Below are 17344 nucleotides of genomic sequence, written 5' to 3'. Positions count from 1 at the left end.
GGAATGGAGGAGCAGCCTTTTATGGAGGCATCGATGGGGAGTATCAATGGGAAAGTCAGCTAAGTGAATACATGCAGATACCTTTCCCTTTTAAAAAAGTTTCATTTTCAGTATAAAAGTCATTTAAAATCTGTCATGAAATTTAATTAAGTATAGTTGATTTAGAATGTTGTGTTAATTACTGCAGCATAGCAAAGTAATTCAGTTATATTTATATTCTTTACCATTATGGTTTATCTTAGAATATTAAATATAGTTCTCTGTGCTATGTAGTAGGATCTTGTTGTTTATCCATCCTATACACAAAAGCTTACACTTGCTGAGTCCAGCCTCCCTCTCCATCCTTCCCCCAGGCCCCTCCCCCTTGGCAACCACAAGGCTGCTCTCTGTGTCTGTGATTCTGTTTCACAGATAGGTTCATTTGTGCCATATTTCAGATTCTACATAAAATCGATATCATATGGTGTCTGTCTCTCTTTCTTACTTCACTTGGTTTGATAGTCTCTAGTTGCATCATGTTGCTATAAATGGCATTATTCATCCTTTTTCATGGCTAAGTAGTATTCCATCACATATATGTACCACATCTTCTCATTCATCTGTTGATGGACACTGAGGTCTCTTTCATGTCTAGACTATTGTAAATAGTGCAACTATGAACATGGAGGCGGGGTGCATGTGTCTTTTTGAATTATGGTTTTTCCAGATATACGCCTAGGAGTGGGACTGCAGGATCATATGGTAAATCTAGTTTTAGTTTTCTGTGGATCCTCCATACCGTCTTCCACAGTGGATGCACCAATTCACATCCCCATCAACAGTGTAGGACGGTTCCTGTTTCTCCACATCCTCGCCAGCATTTATTGTTTGTAGATTTTTTGATGACGGCTATTCTGACTGCTGTGAAGTGACATGTTGTTGTAGTTTTCATTTGCGTTTCTAATAATTAGCCACGTTGAGCGTCTTTTCCTGTGCTACTGGCCACCTGTATGTTTTCTTTGGAGAAATATCTATAAACCCTATCCTGTAATTCAAATGGCTGCCTTCCTTTGGTGTTACCTTTGGGCCTGTGGAGGTTGCCATAAACACGATTCCCTGACCAGGCTTAAGACATGATCTTGTAGACCTGGGAAGGGGTATTATCCCCGGGGAATGGGTTTCCACAAGTCAGGGCAACTGGAAGCCTATGGTTTGCTGTTTGGGCCAGAGCCGTCAATTGGTTACAGAAGGCAGTTTCCCCTTCTTCTCAGGGACTCGGGCAGTTTCCTTCTGAAATCTTCCCAAACATACATGAGCAGGGCCAGGCTAGACCTGGATTGCATTAGCTTTGTCAACTCACAAACAGTGGGCAGCATTAGAAGAGTCATAAATCTCTTGTTTGCTTTTCTGTAACCAGAGCCCCTCATGTAACTCAGCTCTTTAATAAACAGGTTGAGATTCTCTGCAAATCAAATGGAAAAAATGACAAACTCATGTGACCACAGTGTCTCACCATGTATCTGTTTACCACTAGGCTTTCTCGGTCCTGACTGTTGTCCTGCAGCACCCCCTTGCTGCCGGTTACCCTCTGTCCCTCGGGAGCCTCCTGCCCACAGTCCTGCCCTCTCACCTCCACCCCTGGCTCCTTTGCCCAGGTTGGAGTGGGCATTCTCCTTGGGGGCGCTACTGCCTTGATCCGACACCATTGTCTTCCCTATGTACACAGTGAAACCTTTCAGAACTGGGCAAGTGACCTGGGCAGGTGCTTGATAAAGGCTGGCAAGTTAAATAATGACCTCATGATGCTGTGAGCTCCTTGGTACCAGAGTCTTGGACATCGCCTGTTCTAAGGTGTTGCCTCCATTTGAGAATGGGAGTGTGCAGTGATTCCCTCTGAACCCACAAGCTGTATATGGTTTGTATGTGTGCGCATGCTTAGTCACTCAGCTGTGTTTGACTCTTTGTGATCCCGTGCACTGTAGCCCTCCAGGCTCCTTTGTCCATGGGATTCTCCAGGCAAGAATACTGAAGTGGGTTGCCATTCCCTTCTCCAGTGGATCTTCCCACCCCAGAGATCAAACCCAGGTCTCCTGCATTGCAGGCAGATTCTTTACCATCTGAGCCACCAGGGAAGCCCCATATAGTATGTAGGAGATGCTCATATGTGTCATGGATGAAAGATGGATATTCTGGAGCAGTAAAGAGAAGCCTGCTTTGATTATGGTGGGAATCACCAAACAGGGACCTGTCCCTAGCAGAAGCAGCCTCTGTGCTTCTATTTAGGCTGGTGGCCAGTAGTATTGGTTCAAAGGCCAGAGTCTCTGGGACCGTTAGTCCACCAGATGGATGGCCTACATTGCAATCACCTCACCTGGTACCCCACCCTGAGTAAGGATCTCAACTCTGCTGTTTTGGGGGAAGGGCTGCTTGTTTATCAAGCCCCTTAAGTAATTCAACACAGAGCCATGCCGTCCAGCTGTGGTCTAAGGGTCCATCCACTGCCAAGTTTCCCAATTTGGTGTTAAGTTCTCTGTGACTATCTATCTATTTATTTATACCTGTCTACCTACATAACTTTTTATTTATTTTAAAATTTTATTTTATTGAAATATAGCTGATTTATAATGTGTTAATTTCTGCTATACAGCAAAGTGATTCATTTTTACATATATATATACTTTTTCATATTGTTTGCCATTATTTATTATAGGATATTGAATATGGTTCCCTGTGCTAAATGGCTTCCCAGGTGGCTCAGAGGGTAAAGAATCCACCTGCAATGCAGGAGACTCAGAAGACTTGGGCTCGATCCCTGGGTGGGGAAGGTCCCCTGGAGGAGGGCATGGCAACCCACTCCAGTGTTCTTGCCTGGAGAATCTCATGGACAGAGGAGCCTGGCAGGCTGCAGTCCGTGGGGTGGCAAAGAGTCAGACATGATTGAAGCGACTAAGCGCACACTCACACACGGGCTGTATGGTAGGACGTTGTTTGTTTTCCGTTCTCAATATAATAGTTTGCATCTGCTAATCACCAAATCCCAAACTTCCGACCCATCTCTCCCACTCCCCCACCCCACTGGCAACCACAGGTCCATCACTGTTTTATTCTTGAATGTCACCTGTGCTATTGTTTACTTACATGCTGTTTTTCTTTATTTGTCCTAAATTTTCCTTTAAGTCGATATACATATTTTACTTAAATTTATTCAAGAAGAAAATTGTACTTCCATATTATAAATAGAAGACTAGTTTCACTTGTCGTAAGTGTAAAAAAAATCAATCAAAGGAAAACAAAACACTGCTTTTAAATTCCAGGCAATGGTGCCAATTGCTGTCCCTGAGCTGGAGACCCGCTCCCTCTATGAGAAGTGTGGTTAGCAGGGGCGAGGGAGGTGGGAGGCACATTGTACCCACCAGCCTTTGTCCCCAGTAGAAGACTTAAGTGGGAACGGAGAAGGGAATGACTTGTCTCCCTGTTGACCTAACACTATGCCTACGTCTGGCGCACAGCCTGCTGGTGGGTCTGACCCTTCCAGGGGCCCTGATATGTGCTACGTCCTGAGATTGGAACTCTTGAGTTCCTTCAGTGGCAATCCTAACACAACTGGGTAGAGGGGAGGAGGCCAAGTTACAGGGGTGGAAGGAAGGGTCCAGAACCCCCCTGTGACCCTCCAGGGCTGCCGGTGGGCCAGCCCTGGGTGTGAGTCCCAAGGCAGGTGGAGGCTACAGGCTGGGATCAGGGGTGTGTAGACACCACCTGAGGCCAACTGGGGCCTGGCTTGGCACGCCGCGCACGGATCGGGGCTTTGTCTCATCCGTGGGGGGCTTGGCGGTTTCTTCCTGGACCCTGGACCTAGACCATCAGCCAGGCCGTGTGTTCGTGCCCGTCAGCTGATGCCGTCTGGAACGCCTCTCTGTCTCTAGTACGTTCGTTCAGCACATGCGTTTAGCACATGCGTTTAGCATTTGGTAAGGACCGAGGTGCTGTGGTCGCAGAGGAGAGTAAGACACCCACACTCCCTCAAGGGGCCAGCTCCTAGGCAGCCAGGTGATGATCACCTTCCCTGGCACAGGCTCATGTCGGGAAAATGAGACACAGCACTCAGAGGGCCCAGGGCAGGATGGAGTTGCTCCTTGCAGAATCATTTGGGCGGTTCCCTGGTGGCTCAGCGGTGAAGAATCTGCCTGCGATGCAGGAGACCATCTGAAATGCAGGAGTCGCAGGTTCAACCCCTTGATCTGGAAGATCCCGTGGAGAAGGAAATGGCAACCCATTCCAGTATTCTTGCCTGAGAAATGCCATGGACAGAGGAGCCTAGCAGCCTATAGTCCATGGGGTCGCAAATAGTCTGACACGACTTATCTAGTAGATCATCACCACCCGGTGGCTAAGAGCCTGCCGTCCTTCAGGCAGGCAAGGTGACGTCATTGAGGCGGAGAACTGACCTGCCCGTCCAACTGGAGACCCCGCCTCTTTGGGCGGGGCCAGCAGAGCGCCGCTCTGCTGGGGCACCAGTCCCACCGGACCACATCTGGGAGGTCCAGGTGGCCCCAGGAAATCTGAAGCTGGAGGGGGAAGTCAAGGGACAAAAGTGAAAAGTCAACGGACCTTGGTTGCTGGGTGCCAGCTTCACGCCAGGAGAGGGGAGCTTGGCACCTAGGCCCCGGGGCAACAGTCTCGGGTGCCTCTTCGCCTCACCCTGGTGTCTCTTGAAAGCCTGGGCATCACCACGCCCCGTTCTCTCTGACTTAAGCATCTGATTGGGACCCATTGGGGAGGAGGTGGCGGTGTAGCGTCGCCATCAAATGGAAGGCCAGCATGAACATGAAAGCCTGGAAGGTGAAAGCGGGGAGGGCTTGGGGGATGGCTTGGGGGATGGCCGACACCCCAGACCACAGTGAGTCTGGGCCTCAGGTGACCACGTCAAGGTGAAGCCCCGCGTGTGAGCTGACCCTCTGCCAGCTGCCAAGGGTGTGAGCTCTGATGAGGCGTTTGACTCCTTCAAGGCTCACGCCCACCCACCCCCTCCCCACGCCCACCCGCCTGGGTCAAACGGGGCCCTTACAGCCACCTGCAGCAGTTTGGAGTGGAGTGAGATCGCGCGTAGGGAAAGCACGTTGTAAACTAAAGTGGGAGGTGGCTGGCGCAGGACGGTCATGTGTGAACCACACGTGCTCACACACACAAGTCTCCATAGAGCATCTTCCAAGAGGTGAGCAGAGTCCAGCTCTAGGCAGGCATTTCCTTGAATGCTGGTGACAGTAAAGGACGCGGTCATCGTTCCAGGCCTACATGCCTCCGTCCCCTCCCCATCCTTTTCTCAACGATTACACTACAGGCTTCTGCCTACTGACTGTGTGTGTGTGTGTAAATCTGTGTGTGTAATTTCAGGAGGAGAGTTTCTCTCCATATGGCTGTGATTTATGCTGATACTGTCAAATTACAAACTATAAATTGTATTATTTCCCCAGAAAATCGATGTGACAATTTCTTTGCTCCCCGCCCCAACCCTTCTCGTGAAAAGTAATCTTTAGGACACACTGGAAAAGTTCGTGGAATTACAATGCCGTGCCAGCCCGTGGACCATGCTTTCTCTGAGTTATTTCAGTGTTTCCATTTTTCTGCTTGGGAACAGGGAAGTATTGAAATATTTACAAGAATTTCATAGGCCAGGCAGTGGTAAATATATCTACTCTCTAAGAGCCTGGAGCTGTGTCTCCAATGGTGGGGGGATGGGGTAGGGAGGAATGAAAAAAATAAAAAATTTACACATCTGAGGCTTTTTCGATACTGAAAGCTAAATATCTATTTTTCAATAATGTGGGGGTTTCATCTGGAAATTTGTCTTATGGGGAAAATCACTTAGAAGAACAGACCAGGAGACCTGAGCATGCTTGCATACAAAAGAGGCATGATGCTAGCTTTTTCTAGTTTTGAATCACAGAAACAAATGTGTTAGTATATGTGTTGTTACAGACTTCATGTTCAGGTGATTTTCCTAGATGAATAAAGATTCAGAATGTATTAAAATACAAGTTCCCTCCCTTGATAATTTCAGTCTAAAGTTGGAAATTTTGAGAGCAGTATCCTCTTTGTTTTAGGAATTATGCAAATATTTGGCTTCTAGTGGGTCTCTTTGGGCTTAGTCTTGTTTAACAATTGCATATTAAAACAGGCATCTCTGGGCAGTGGTCCCCTTCCTAAACTTAGCTTTCTTTAACATATTTAAAAAGCAAATAATTCTGATATTGTGGTCTGCGGCAGACATCATTTGTACTTTAGCCAGGATATTATTTGAGAACTGCAAAGCTCTCTAGGTATTACAACCGTATATAAACCATGTGTTAGAAAGATATAAATTCAGTTTTGAAATATTTGTTAGACTGCTTTTGGCTTTCAGTCCTTGCCAAACATGTGCTTCAGTGATGGATAGAGTCATGTGGACTCTTGAATGAAACTCTTTATTGTGTATAGACTTTGTCTTCTAGCAGTTGGGTTAGACAAGCCAGGAGATTAAGAGGATCCAGTTACTTAAGAGGTGTGTTCTCCAGTGAGCTTGAAATCGTCTTTCCTCCGTTAAAATATGTCATTAGGTGATTTGGTCTCATTCTGTGCCACAGAAAATATTGCCAGACACCTTGAATGGATGGGGAATAATTCCGTTCCAGATATTCACATGTTAACTTCAAATTTCAAATCCAGAATGTGTTACTAATAATTGGTTGAAAATTTTTGGCTCTTAGGCTGGTAAGCTATTCAAGGAAGCCTGAATCTAGCATAGCCAAATGAAATAGGGGTCTCTTAAGTCAATCTGAGTCTCAGATAAACATCAAGTATTTTTTCAGTATAAGTATGTCCCCACCATTGCAAGGGACATACTTATACTAAAAAATAATCATTTGCTATTTGTCTGAAATTCAGATAGAGCTAGAAGTCAGATTTTTGTTTTCTACATCTGGCAACGCTGCATAGATCCTAATTTATTATCCACTGTCATAAACAGTGACTCTCAAAGAAAATTCCTCAGTGATGAAGGTTTTTTGGGATGAAGATGGAGGAGATCTCAGTCCAGCCCTTCCATATAATAAAAACAAATGTTCTATTTGAACAAAGTCTGAAAACGGAGCAGTAATAGATCGCCTCTATTGCACTTCTGATTGAACCTGGGCCAATACCTTTTTCCTCCTCGTGTGTGTGTGCTAAGTTGCTTCAGTCATGTCTGACTCTTTGCGACCCCACGGACTGTAGCCCGCCAGGCTCCTCTGTCCCTGGGATTCTCCAGGCAGGAATACTGAAGCAGGTTGCCATTTCCTTCTCCAGGGGACCTTCCCGACCCAGGGATCGAATCCACATCTCTTATGTCTCCTGCATTGTAGGTGGGTTCTTTGCTACCTGGGTGTCACATACATCCATTTCCTCATATTTTCTCTTTTTGCTGTTCGTTTCTGTGTCATGTAGGTGGACCTGGGGTATATGTCTAGGAAGCCTTTTCCTCTCTTCCTGCTCTTCCTCACATCCCTTCCCCCACATGTGAGTGCCCACATCCAGCTCTTCAAAGCCTGGTATAGTTGGCACCCCTTTCGTGGAGGCTTCCTGGACATCTCAGCTGCATCTTGCTTCCTGATTTAGCTCTGGTTGCTCTTCAAGATATTATTCTTTCCTTCACTAGATTTTGTAATCCTTGAGGGCAGAGTCAACTTTAATTTCAGGAAGGAACATCATGACAGTTGCGAGGAAATTTACACTTGGAAAAGCTTTCTTTCCTTCCTTCCTTCCTTCTGTGACGGCTGCTTCTAATTGAGTACTGGGTCTTTCCACAAGCCATCTCCTTGAATTTTCTCAGCTAGTCTAGGGGTGAAGTACTATGTCCTCCATTGTGTACATTAGAAAGGCCCCGCCTTTGTTGAAAGGCAGAGCTTGAACTGTCCTTAATTCACATGGAACATTGAAATGCTGTTGGCTGTTATCCAACATGACCTACCAACACGCCACTCTGAAGAGGAGAAGACAAATCTCCAGTGGGTGTGTGATGATCAGCCTCTACTCTTAGGGGAGGAGTCTGGCTGACTCGGCAGTTGTTTCTTTGTTTTGGAAATAAACCTGTTTAATATTCTTAATTCATAGTTGTGCATACATAAATTAGAAAAAAGTAGACCTGTTAAAAATGACCAGTCAAATAGAATGGATAAACACCAGTCCTACTGTATAGCCCAGGGAACTATATTCAATCTCCTCTAATAAACCATAATGGAAAAGAATATTTTTTTAATGGCAATAGCTATGAACAAATAATCCTCAAAGTAAAAGAAGAAAATAACTGAAAAAATATGAAACAGTTCAACCTCAGTGACAAATAAATGCACATTGAAATGACAAAGAAATATATGTTTTTTTCTTTACCAACGGGCATATATTTTTATAGGGCTTTTTCTTTATAATATTTGTCTACTGAGTTGTCATCCTGCCACGGCCTGGTCATTGCTGAATGGATGGGGAACAGTCCTAGTTCAGATCCAGAAAGGCAGGAGGCACCTTTGCACACCCTCCACTCTTCACCTGCCTCCATCAGTCCAGGGTGGCCACAGAAAGCTGTGTCTCCTCTTGTTGACTCAACTGGCCATGCTGGGTGACCAGAAATAGCAACAGGGAAAGACAGAACCAGTTCCCGGAGTTGTTGGCAGCCCTCTCACAGCGGTGGCGCTTGGGTGACGATCAGTGCTAATTTCACAGAGAATGGAAAGCCTGTATAGAATAATGAATGCATCATTTGTGTGAATTTTAAACAATGGCAATAATGCTCACGTCCCAGGTGGCACTAGTGACAAAGAACCCATCTGCCAATGCAGGAAACTTAAGAGACGCGGATTCGATCCCTGGGTTGGAAAGATCCACTGGAGAAGGAAATGGCAATCCACTCCAGTATTCTTGCCTGGAGAATCCTGTGGACAGAGGAGCCTGGCGGGCTACAGTCCACAGGGTCACAAAGATTCGGATGCAACTGAAGTGACTTCACATGCCATGACGCTCAGTACATCTGCTCTCATAAGAAACTTGATGGCCAGCAAAGGATGGGTGAGTTCTCTCACCTGTGAGATTATATCAGAATAAACCTGGGTATTGTTGAGAGGAAATTGTTGAAAGGTTCCTCAACTGAACAGTTTTCTTTACTTCTTTGGCTTTACCTGTGTGAGGTGAAGTATGGACTTAAAGACAGATAAACACGTTGTTTAGTTTCGAGAACTGAGAGTAGAAGTATTTTTAATCAAAATTATTAAATGCCATTCTGATTCATTCTAGATGCCTAGCCAATATTTGTCAAATCACATAGAACTGAAACTTTCTGGAATGCAAGACTTCAATCCTATGTCATAATCATTTGGGGTCGGACACGACTGAGCTACTGAAATGAACTGATAACTATTTAAATTAGGGACCTCCCAAATTCAATGGACAGAGTCAACAATGAGAAAATTAAAGTCATAGAAATCAGCAGCTGCGTTCAGACAGCCACACTTGCCCCTTGGTCCTTAGGACTTAGGCAGGTGCTGTCTAACTTATCAACCCCGTCCTCACCCTCCTTCCAGCCCAGGCCTCCCTATCTCACCCTGCTCCTCCCTCCCCTGCTCCCCCCACCCCATACATTCTGGCTTGAGTCACAGAATCCACACAGTTGAATTTCCAGCAGGTGGAGAAATGAAGAGGAGACAGGGGATGTGGTCCTCAGTGTTGCATTTTGGAATTCAGAATATATTTTCTCATAAACACACGTGGGATTTAGGTCTAGAAACTCTTCCCTGAGTGACAACTTAGAGCATGGTTTTCATAAAGAAAATGAAGTGTTTCTAAAGGATGGTATGAGAGTCAAGCAAGTTATAATTTCACAAGTGTTGGTGAGCCCGCCTTCGAGAACTCAGCGAGTCTGTAGAAAATGCACTCAAGTTCAAATAATCAGCCTGTGCTCAAGACCCTCGGTGGGCAGCTGCCCTCGCTGGGATTCAGCGCTCCCTTGGTTAGCACGGCAGGTACACACTCTTGAGTAGATAAGGAAATATTGGGCTTCCATGATGACAATTTCTGTTCTCGTCCTTCAGTTCTCTGTTCTGATCTTAATTTGGCTTTTCAAGGGAGGTTTCCTGCTGGGGAGAAAATGAACCCAGTGCTTTAGATGCAGATTCTGGCTGACTTGCCAGTTCTTTTCCATTACAAGTAAGTTGAAATTCTGGCTTATAAAGAAGGCTCGCGTGGATTTGGGTCTATGCATAAACCTGTGAGGAGCCAGATGATGCTGGGCGAGCTAAAACTCAGTCACCCATCAGAGCCTCTGAGATGAGAACCACACCCCCGGACCCACCCTGCCGTCAGTATGATCCCAAGGTCGTGAGAACTTGTTATTCGTTTGGTCATAACTCATTAGCCAAATACTTGTCTGAGTATGAAGATAGAACACTGAATTTGATAAATAAGGCCCTTGTGTGCTTAGCCGCTCAATTGGGTCTGACTCTTTGCGATCCCACAGATGGTAGCCCATCAGGCTCCTCTGTTCATGGGGATTCTCCAGGCAAGAATACTGGGGTGGGTTGCCATGCCCTCCTCCTGGGGATCTTCCTCACCCAGGGATCTAACCCAAGTCTCCCGCATTGCAGGCAGATTCTTTACCAATTGAGCCATTCAACAAGGCCCCTACCACTTGCCATTTTAGACTTGGGAGTGGGATAGTGGAAACAAAATGATAAAACGAGTTTGGATGCTTGTAAGTACCATTAAAAGAACAGAATAGGATGATGGGCTGGAGAGAAATGTGGGGTAGAAGGAAGGCTCTGAGGTCAGGCAACCCCTCTGAGGTGCTAACATTTGAGCTGAGATGTAAGTAATGAGATTTGAGGGCCAGCAGAGGTTTGAAAGTAGGGTATTCTCAGCAGAAGGAACAGCAAACACCAAGGACACAAAGTCAGACATAGTTGGACATATGATGGGTCAGAGGGGTGGTCAGTGTGGTCACAGCAGAGCTGGCAAGATGGAACTCTCAGGGGTTGGGGTTCCAGAACTTGTAGGACTCGGGAAGGAATCTGAATTTTGTGCCAAGTGTTTCCTGGACAGAGTGATGTTTGTTTATCACATGGTGTGGCTGGAGCATAGATCCTAGTACTTGGCTGTCTGGGTGGGCTGTCTGGGTGGCTTCATAGTTTTTTGGACCACAGGCAAATTTCTTAACTTCTCTGTGCCTCAGCTTTTTCATCTACTAAATGACGATAAACATCCAAGGGTCATTATGAAGTTTAAACAGGTGAAACTTAGAATGGGGTTTGGTGCACAACACTTAATTCATTGGGACTTCCCCGGTGTGTCAGTGGTAAAGAATCCACCTGCCAATGCAGGAGATGCAGGTTTGATCCCTCGGTCGGGAAGATTCCCTGGAGAAGGAAATGGCAATCCACTCCAGTATTCTTGCCTGGGAAATCGCATGGACAGAGGAGCCTGGTGGGCTATTGTCCGTGGGGTCGCAAAAGAGACATAACTTACCAACTAAACAACAACAGCTTGTTTAATTAGTGTTCATTGTTGTCATCTAGAAATGTTTATTAATTATGGGATCTATGCTCAGCATTGCATTTTGCCCCATGAATAGTTCTTATGTATACATTCTTCTCCAGTCTTCACACACTGTATCCTCCAGCAGAGAATTTTTCCAAAATGAATCAGATTTACTCTACATAAAATCCTATGATGCCTTTCTACTGCCCTCCAAATGAAACCCAAATGCTATCTTGGAAAGCCCAGCATGATCTAGGCCTTGTCTACCCTCTGTACTTCAGCTCACACCTCTGTCCATGCCATTTCTTACTTCATTTTAGCCATACTGACCCTTTCTGCTCTAGAACACGCTAAGCTCTCTCCTGCATTAAGGCCTTTGTGTTCACACTCTCTTGAAGGAGAACCCTGCCATAGACTTTTGCTCTTGTCAAATGTATCCTGTCCTTTGAGATTGGAGTAGAGGGAGCTTCAGGTGATGAGGCTACCAAGAAGGATTCAGCTAGAAAGTAGGAGAGTTTTGAGAAAACAGAAGAAAACGAAAAGCATAAAATACCCAGCCAGAGTTGTTGAATGTGAGTGATTAAAAAAAAAAAAAACGACATGTTAAAGATGTTGCCCAGCCATGTGATGTAGGAAATGGTGAATGGTGGTGCCTCTGGCAAGACATGTATGATGGACAATGTTTTTTTTCTGACTGGGGGATGGAATGAAGCCTTTGGTTTTTAAACATGCTGAGTTTGAGATGATGATGGTGACAAAACATTGAAATTAGTGTCCGGTAGATATTGTATTACAAACTGCACTTGGGTGAACTGGCCAGATGGAAAAATACTGATTTGGGCAACATCAATTTAAAAATTAATGAGTTCTCTCAGGAACAGTAAGAGGAGGGTGGGAATATGTCCAAGAGCTGAGACTTGGGGGACGTTCAAGTCCCCCAAGGGAGGCGGGAGAAAGGAATATGAGTGGAGAAGGCAAGATCTGGCTGGAGAAGTAGAAGAAAACCAGAGCCCCCAAGTGCTGCCAAGTTGGGGGTGTGTTTCAGCAGAAAGGGGCTTCCCTGCTGGCTCAGATGGTAAGGAATCTGCCTGCAGTGCAGGAGACCTGAGTTCGATTCCTGGATTGGGAACATCCTCTGGAGAAGGGAATGGCTGCCCACTCCAGTATTCTTGCCTGGAGAATCTCATGGACAGAGGAGCCTGGCAGGCTACAGTCCCTGGGGTTGCAAAGAGTTGGACACGACTGACCGACTTTCTGCAGAAGGTGGCCCCATGATGACAATGATACAGCAAGGATGTTAGCGCCATTAGAAAGTCCATGGTCTTTAGTGTAGATGCCAAATGGCTGCTCAATCATCATTGTTTAATTCCATCTAATACTTTTAATGCCATCTAATACTTCCCTACACAGTAGTGAAGGGAACAAATACGTTTCTGTTCCTATCTTTTTGTTCTCCACTTCCACAAGTTGCTCCTGTGGTAAGATATTAATAATTGATTCCGTTTTCCCTTACATCATTGTTTGAAAATTCTGACCCCCATCCTCCACCATCCAAAGTATTACAAATAAATTCCTGCAGCATCTCTTTGTCCCTGTGTTGAAGGACAAAGTGAATGAATGCATATGAAATGCAGAGGGCTTGGGTTTTGTTATTAATTCTGCCATTTATTATTGGGAAATATTAGAAATAACCAGTATAAATTCTTAGCTCATTCTTGCCATTTATGAAATAGAACTTGCACTAGTTTACAATGACCAGCAAAGGAGTCTAAAATATAAGTTAATGTTGTGAATGGTTTTGCAGATAGGAGACACTTTAGGCATGAAAAGTTATTTTTATGTGTAGTAGAGACAACTTGCGCTTGGGGTATGAATCCATTTGAAACATTTATGGGAAGCAATAACGAGCTTTCTTTGAATTTTGAAATGACGTATAAAACATCTTTTCAAAATTGTAATTGTTTCATAGTACTTGATTGCTTTAATTTTCAAACGGGCTATCCCCTCTAGCATACCCAAGGCAGTGAATCTGCAATGCCAGGAAAGCTGGTAAGAAAGTAAAACATCATAAATCAGTTGGTTTGTCATCATGAGTTCAAATGATTGATTTTTAAATTTTTTTGTCCATCATAGAAGTAATGTGTCTGTTTGTAGAAAAATCAGAGATACGTACAAACATGAAGAAGAAACACACTGAACTCACAGCCCTAACACTCAGAGAAAAAAAACTTACAAAAGCATTTCAGTGTATTTCTTCCCAAAGATTGGTTAAAACAAAGCAAAAGCAAAAAACTACGCTAAATGACACCCACCTACCCTTTGCACCCATGATGTCTGTTGACCCTCTCACCAGCCTTCAGCAGTGGACAATGGTCCATAGTCTTCCTGGACACCTAGAGGATTTCTGTACCAGGCAGGGCAAGAGACTAGCCCCAGAGCATCCATGTAGTCTCTGGAGGGGGGGCGGGGGGGGGGCGGGGCGGTGCACAAAATACTGACTCTTCTGACTGAAAATACTGCAGCTGCTTCCATTCCGTCAGGCTGTATCTTGATAATTTAGCCTTCCAGTGTGGATAGCTCCAACCATAGGCTCTGAGCAAACCTGGTTCTGTTTCAACATCCTTTCATCAAAGTATCTATGTGACTGTCACTTGGTGTAACCTCCCTAAACCAACTTTTCACTTCTGTCCTATTTCAGAGTCTTGTAGCCGATAACCAGAAAAAAGGTGACGTTTTTATAGCAACTTGTTTCTGTGTTCTGAAGACTTCTCAGGGTGTATTTCAAGGGGCCTTTCCACTGCTTAAGGGTCAACTGCTTTTGCATACTCTGCCTTTTTATACTCTAGGAAACCTTGTCAATTAACTGCTTTATGCCTTTCACGTGACCGCAGTTACTGCATCTTTCCTCCATCTGAACAACCAGCAATGTTAGAAGAAAGATGAAGGTAGAGACTCCACTTGGCTGGAATTTGGAGCCATCAGTGATAACAGCCATCCATCTCTGAGCCCTTTGATACTGAACTGCTCTAGAATGATGTGCAGTCTTCTGGCAAGATGCAGACTGAGTCCTCAAATGATGATTAATAGACTTTATTTGAAAGGACTGTTTCATATTTATAAGAAGATGGGGAAGAGAGTATAGAGAGTTCCCCTAGACCCCATAGGCTTCTGTGGTGGCAGGTAAAGAAACCGCCTGCAGTGCAAGAGCTGCAGTAGACCCGGGTTCGGTCCCTGGGTCGGGAAGATCCCCTGGAGAAGGAAATGGCAACCCACTCCAGTCTTCTGGCCTGGGAAATCCCATGGACAGAGGAGCATGGTGGGCTATATATAGTTCATAGGGTTGCAAACAGTCAGACACAACTGAAGAAGCAACTTGGCGTGCGTACACCTACACCCTGTAACTAGTTCCCCCTCTTATTATCTTACCCGAGAACTATAAAATTGTTAAAATTAGTGAACCAATATTGACATAATGTCTTTGACTCCAGTTCATACTTTATTCCAATCTCCTTACTTTTGACCCAACATTCCTTTTCCGTTCCTCAATCCCAGGCAGGAGTCCTCAACACATTTAGTCGCTATGTCTCCTTCGCCTCCTTTTCGCTGTGACAGTTTCTCAGACTGTCCTTGTTTTTGATGACCGTGACAGTTTTGAGGTGTGCTGGCCAAATATAATATAGGATGACCTGAATTGGCATTTGTCTCAGGATTAGATCGATCAGAGGTAAAGTGTCATTTTCGTAATATCCGATGAAGAGTACCTGCCAACAACAGGACTGTGGCTGTTGACGCCGACCTTGATCATCTGGCTCACACAGTGTTTTTTCACTGTAAAGTTACTCTTTTTAAGATAAACTTTTGCCATGGTTCTTTTGAACATCCTTGAGCTATACCATTTAAAAATAATCACACCCCTAATTATCACCCTTGGAGCTTGCAGACGAGATGAGAGAGTGATGTTGTTATTTGACTAAGACTATAGATAGGAATCTGAACCAAGGAAATACATTTGTCCTTTATGGGAACATTGCCATCATAGACCCCTGGACCAAGACCCTGCTCAATCAAACCTATGAGATTTTCTTTAGCTCTCTGGGATTACAAAAAATGCTTTGTGAGTTTCCAGGGCCTTGTCCTCAGACTCTTTTGCAGTTCATAATGGTGGTCTCAATTTTTGCCCCCACCTAGATTTTCTAAGGACTGTTTATATTAATTCTCTTTTTGGTACCTCACATTATTTTATCTTAATTCTCTTTTTGGTATACCTCCGATTAATCCTCTACTCTTAGGTTCATGTTGGCATTGATAGTGACTTTGCTTTAAAGCCAGAACTCTAGGTTAGTGTTTTAAGTTTCATCTTGACTAGTAGCCTTATCAGAGGTTTTTTTCCCACTGGCTCACTGGGCAACTTGAATGGATACCTCCCAAGCACCTTAACCCCCGCATATTCTAATGACAGGCATGGAGCTGTCATCTTTACACTGTTAGCATGTTTGGTTGGAGAAACACTGCCTACAAGTCTGTAAACTTGGATTCGGACATCCTAGACTGATTTTATGCATTAAGCTTTTCAGAAGCCCTTTGACTGTTCTGACTTGGTTGAGCTTCCTTAACCCTATGAGAATCAGGCCTTCCCAGGTGGCGCTAGTGGTAAAGAACCCACCTGCCAATTCAGGAGATGAGATGTGAGATCGATCCCTGGGTCAGGAAGATCCCCTGGAGGAGGGCATGGCAGTTCTCTGCAGTATTCTTGCCTGGGAAATCCCAAGGACAGAGGAGCCTGGCGGGCTACAGTCCATAGGGTCGCAGAGAGCTGGACACGACTGAAGTGACTTAGCAAGCCAGCATGCAACCCTATGGGAATTATGAGGGGAGAGAATGTTATTCCCTATTTTGTAGAGGGTAGCACCTTAGATGCAGTCTTTGATCGAGGGCGGTAAATCAAAGAGGAGTCAAGACCAGGGCCAGGTCTTGTGGCTTGAAGATGTTTATTGTTCAGTATCTCAAAACCCTGTCAATCTCTGCCGCAAGGAAGCGGAAGCCCTTAGGTGGGCAGCAGGGTGATCTGGATGACCCTTAGTAAGCCAGGCCAGGGAGGCTTGGCCAGACGGAACAGGAAGGAGGCAAGGCTTCCGTGGGTAGCCAGGCTCTGGGTGACTCACATGGGGAGGATCTGAAGGTACTATAGGGGATGTCTTTATTGCTGGCTTTTCCAAGACCTTAAAAGCCGTTGCTGCAAAGATTCTTGCTTAAGGAACTAGGTCTATAACTTCCCTCTTCACCAGCCATAATCAAGTCTGAAGATGACAATCTCAGACAAGCGTAGTAGGCACATGCATGTCTCATGGGAAAGCAGCACTGATTGTCACAGAAGATAATTGTGGTAGAAACCTAAATATCTGATATACTTCTTTCTGCTGTGAGACTGAAGCAAATGGCCATTTTATCAAAAGGACAGTCCGTGTGTCTGGTTACTCAGCAGAAAGAAAGCTAGAAGTTCCTCCCCAAGATAAGCTAGTCACATTTTTTTATTTAGTCAACTGAGTTTTGTTGATGCCCAAATATTGGCAAAAACAAAATGTATGCAAAACTATATGTTTTCTAAGGTCATATTTTTTTCCCTGGGTTTCTAGGGCTTGAATGTGCAGCCTGCTTTTATGGTTTGTCAACAAGATCATCCATAAAATACATTCTGATATCTCACAGCTGTGTATAATTTATTCTGTCTATCCATGCAGCACAAATAAAAATTTTATTTGCATCGTCTAAAAGAAATACCAGTGTATAAATACTTAAGCAAAGCTCATAAGAAACCATCCTCTGACTGCATATA

The 17344-nt window shown here is 44.8% G+C and overlaps 1 protein-coding gene across 2 annotated transcripts in view; it reads left to right on the top strand.

The window, feature by feature from the left end:
- Nucleotides 1-17344, top strand: part of ADAM12 (ADAM metallopeptidase domain 12) — a 381565-nt gene that overhangs the window by 30256 nt on the left and 333965 nt on the right. The window contains exon 1 of one of the 2 annotated variants that reach the window (XM_043926045.1): nucleotides 11388-11457. The exons of the other annotated variant lie outside the window; for it this stretch is intronic. Coding sequence (XP_043781980.1) covers nucleotides 11403-11457 — 55 coding nt within the window. The 5' untranslated portion in view covers nucleotides 11388-11402. Of the gene's footprint in view, nucleotides 1-11387; nucleotides 11458-17344 lie in introns of those variants that run through there. 2 annotated transcript variants of the gene reach the window in all.

This window comes from Cervus elaphus, chromosome 15, assembly GCF_910594005.1.
Source record: "Cervus elaphus chromosome 15, mCerEla1.1, whole genome shotgun sequence".
Lineage (NCBI taxonomy): Eukaryota > Metazoa > Chordata > Mammalia > Artiodactyla > Cervidae > Cervus > Cervus elaphus.
Note: the sequence above shows the minus strand (reverse complement) of the source record. Positions and strands in the feature narration are given on the sequence as shown.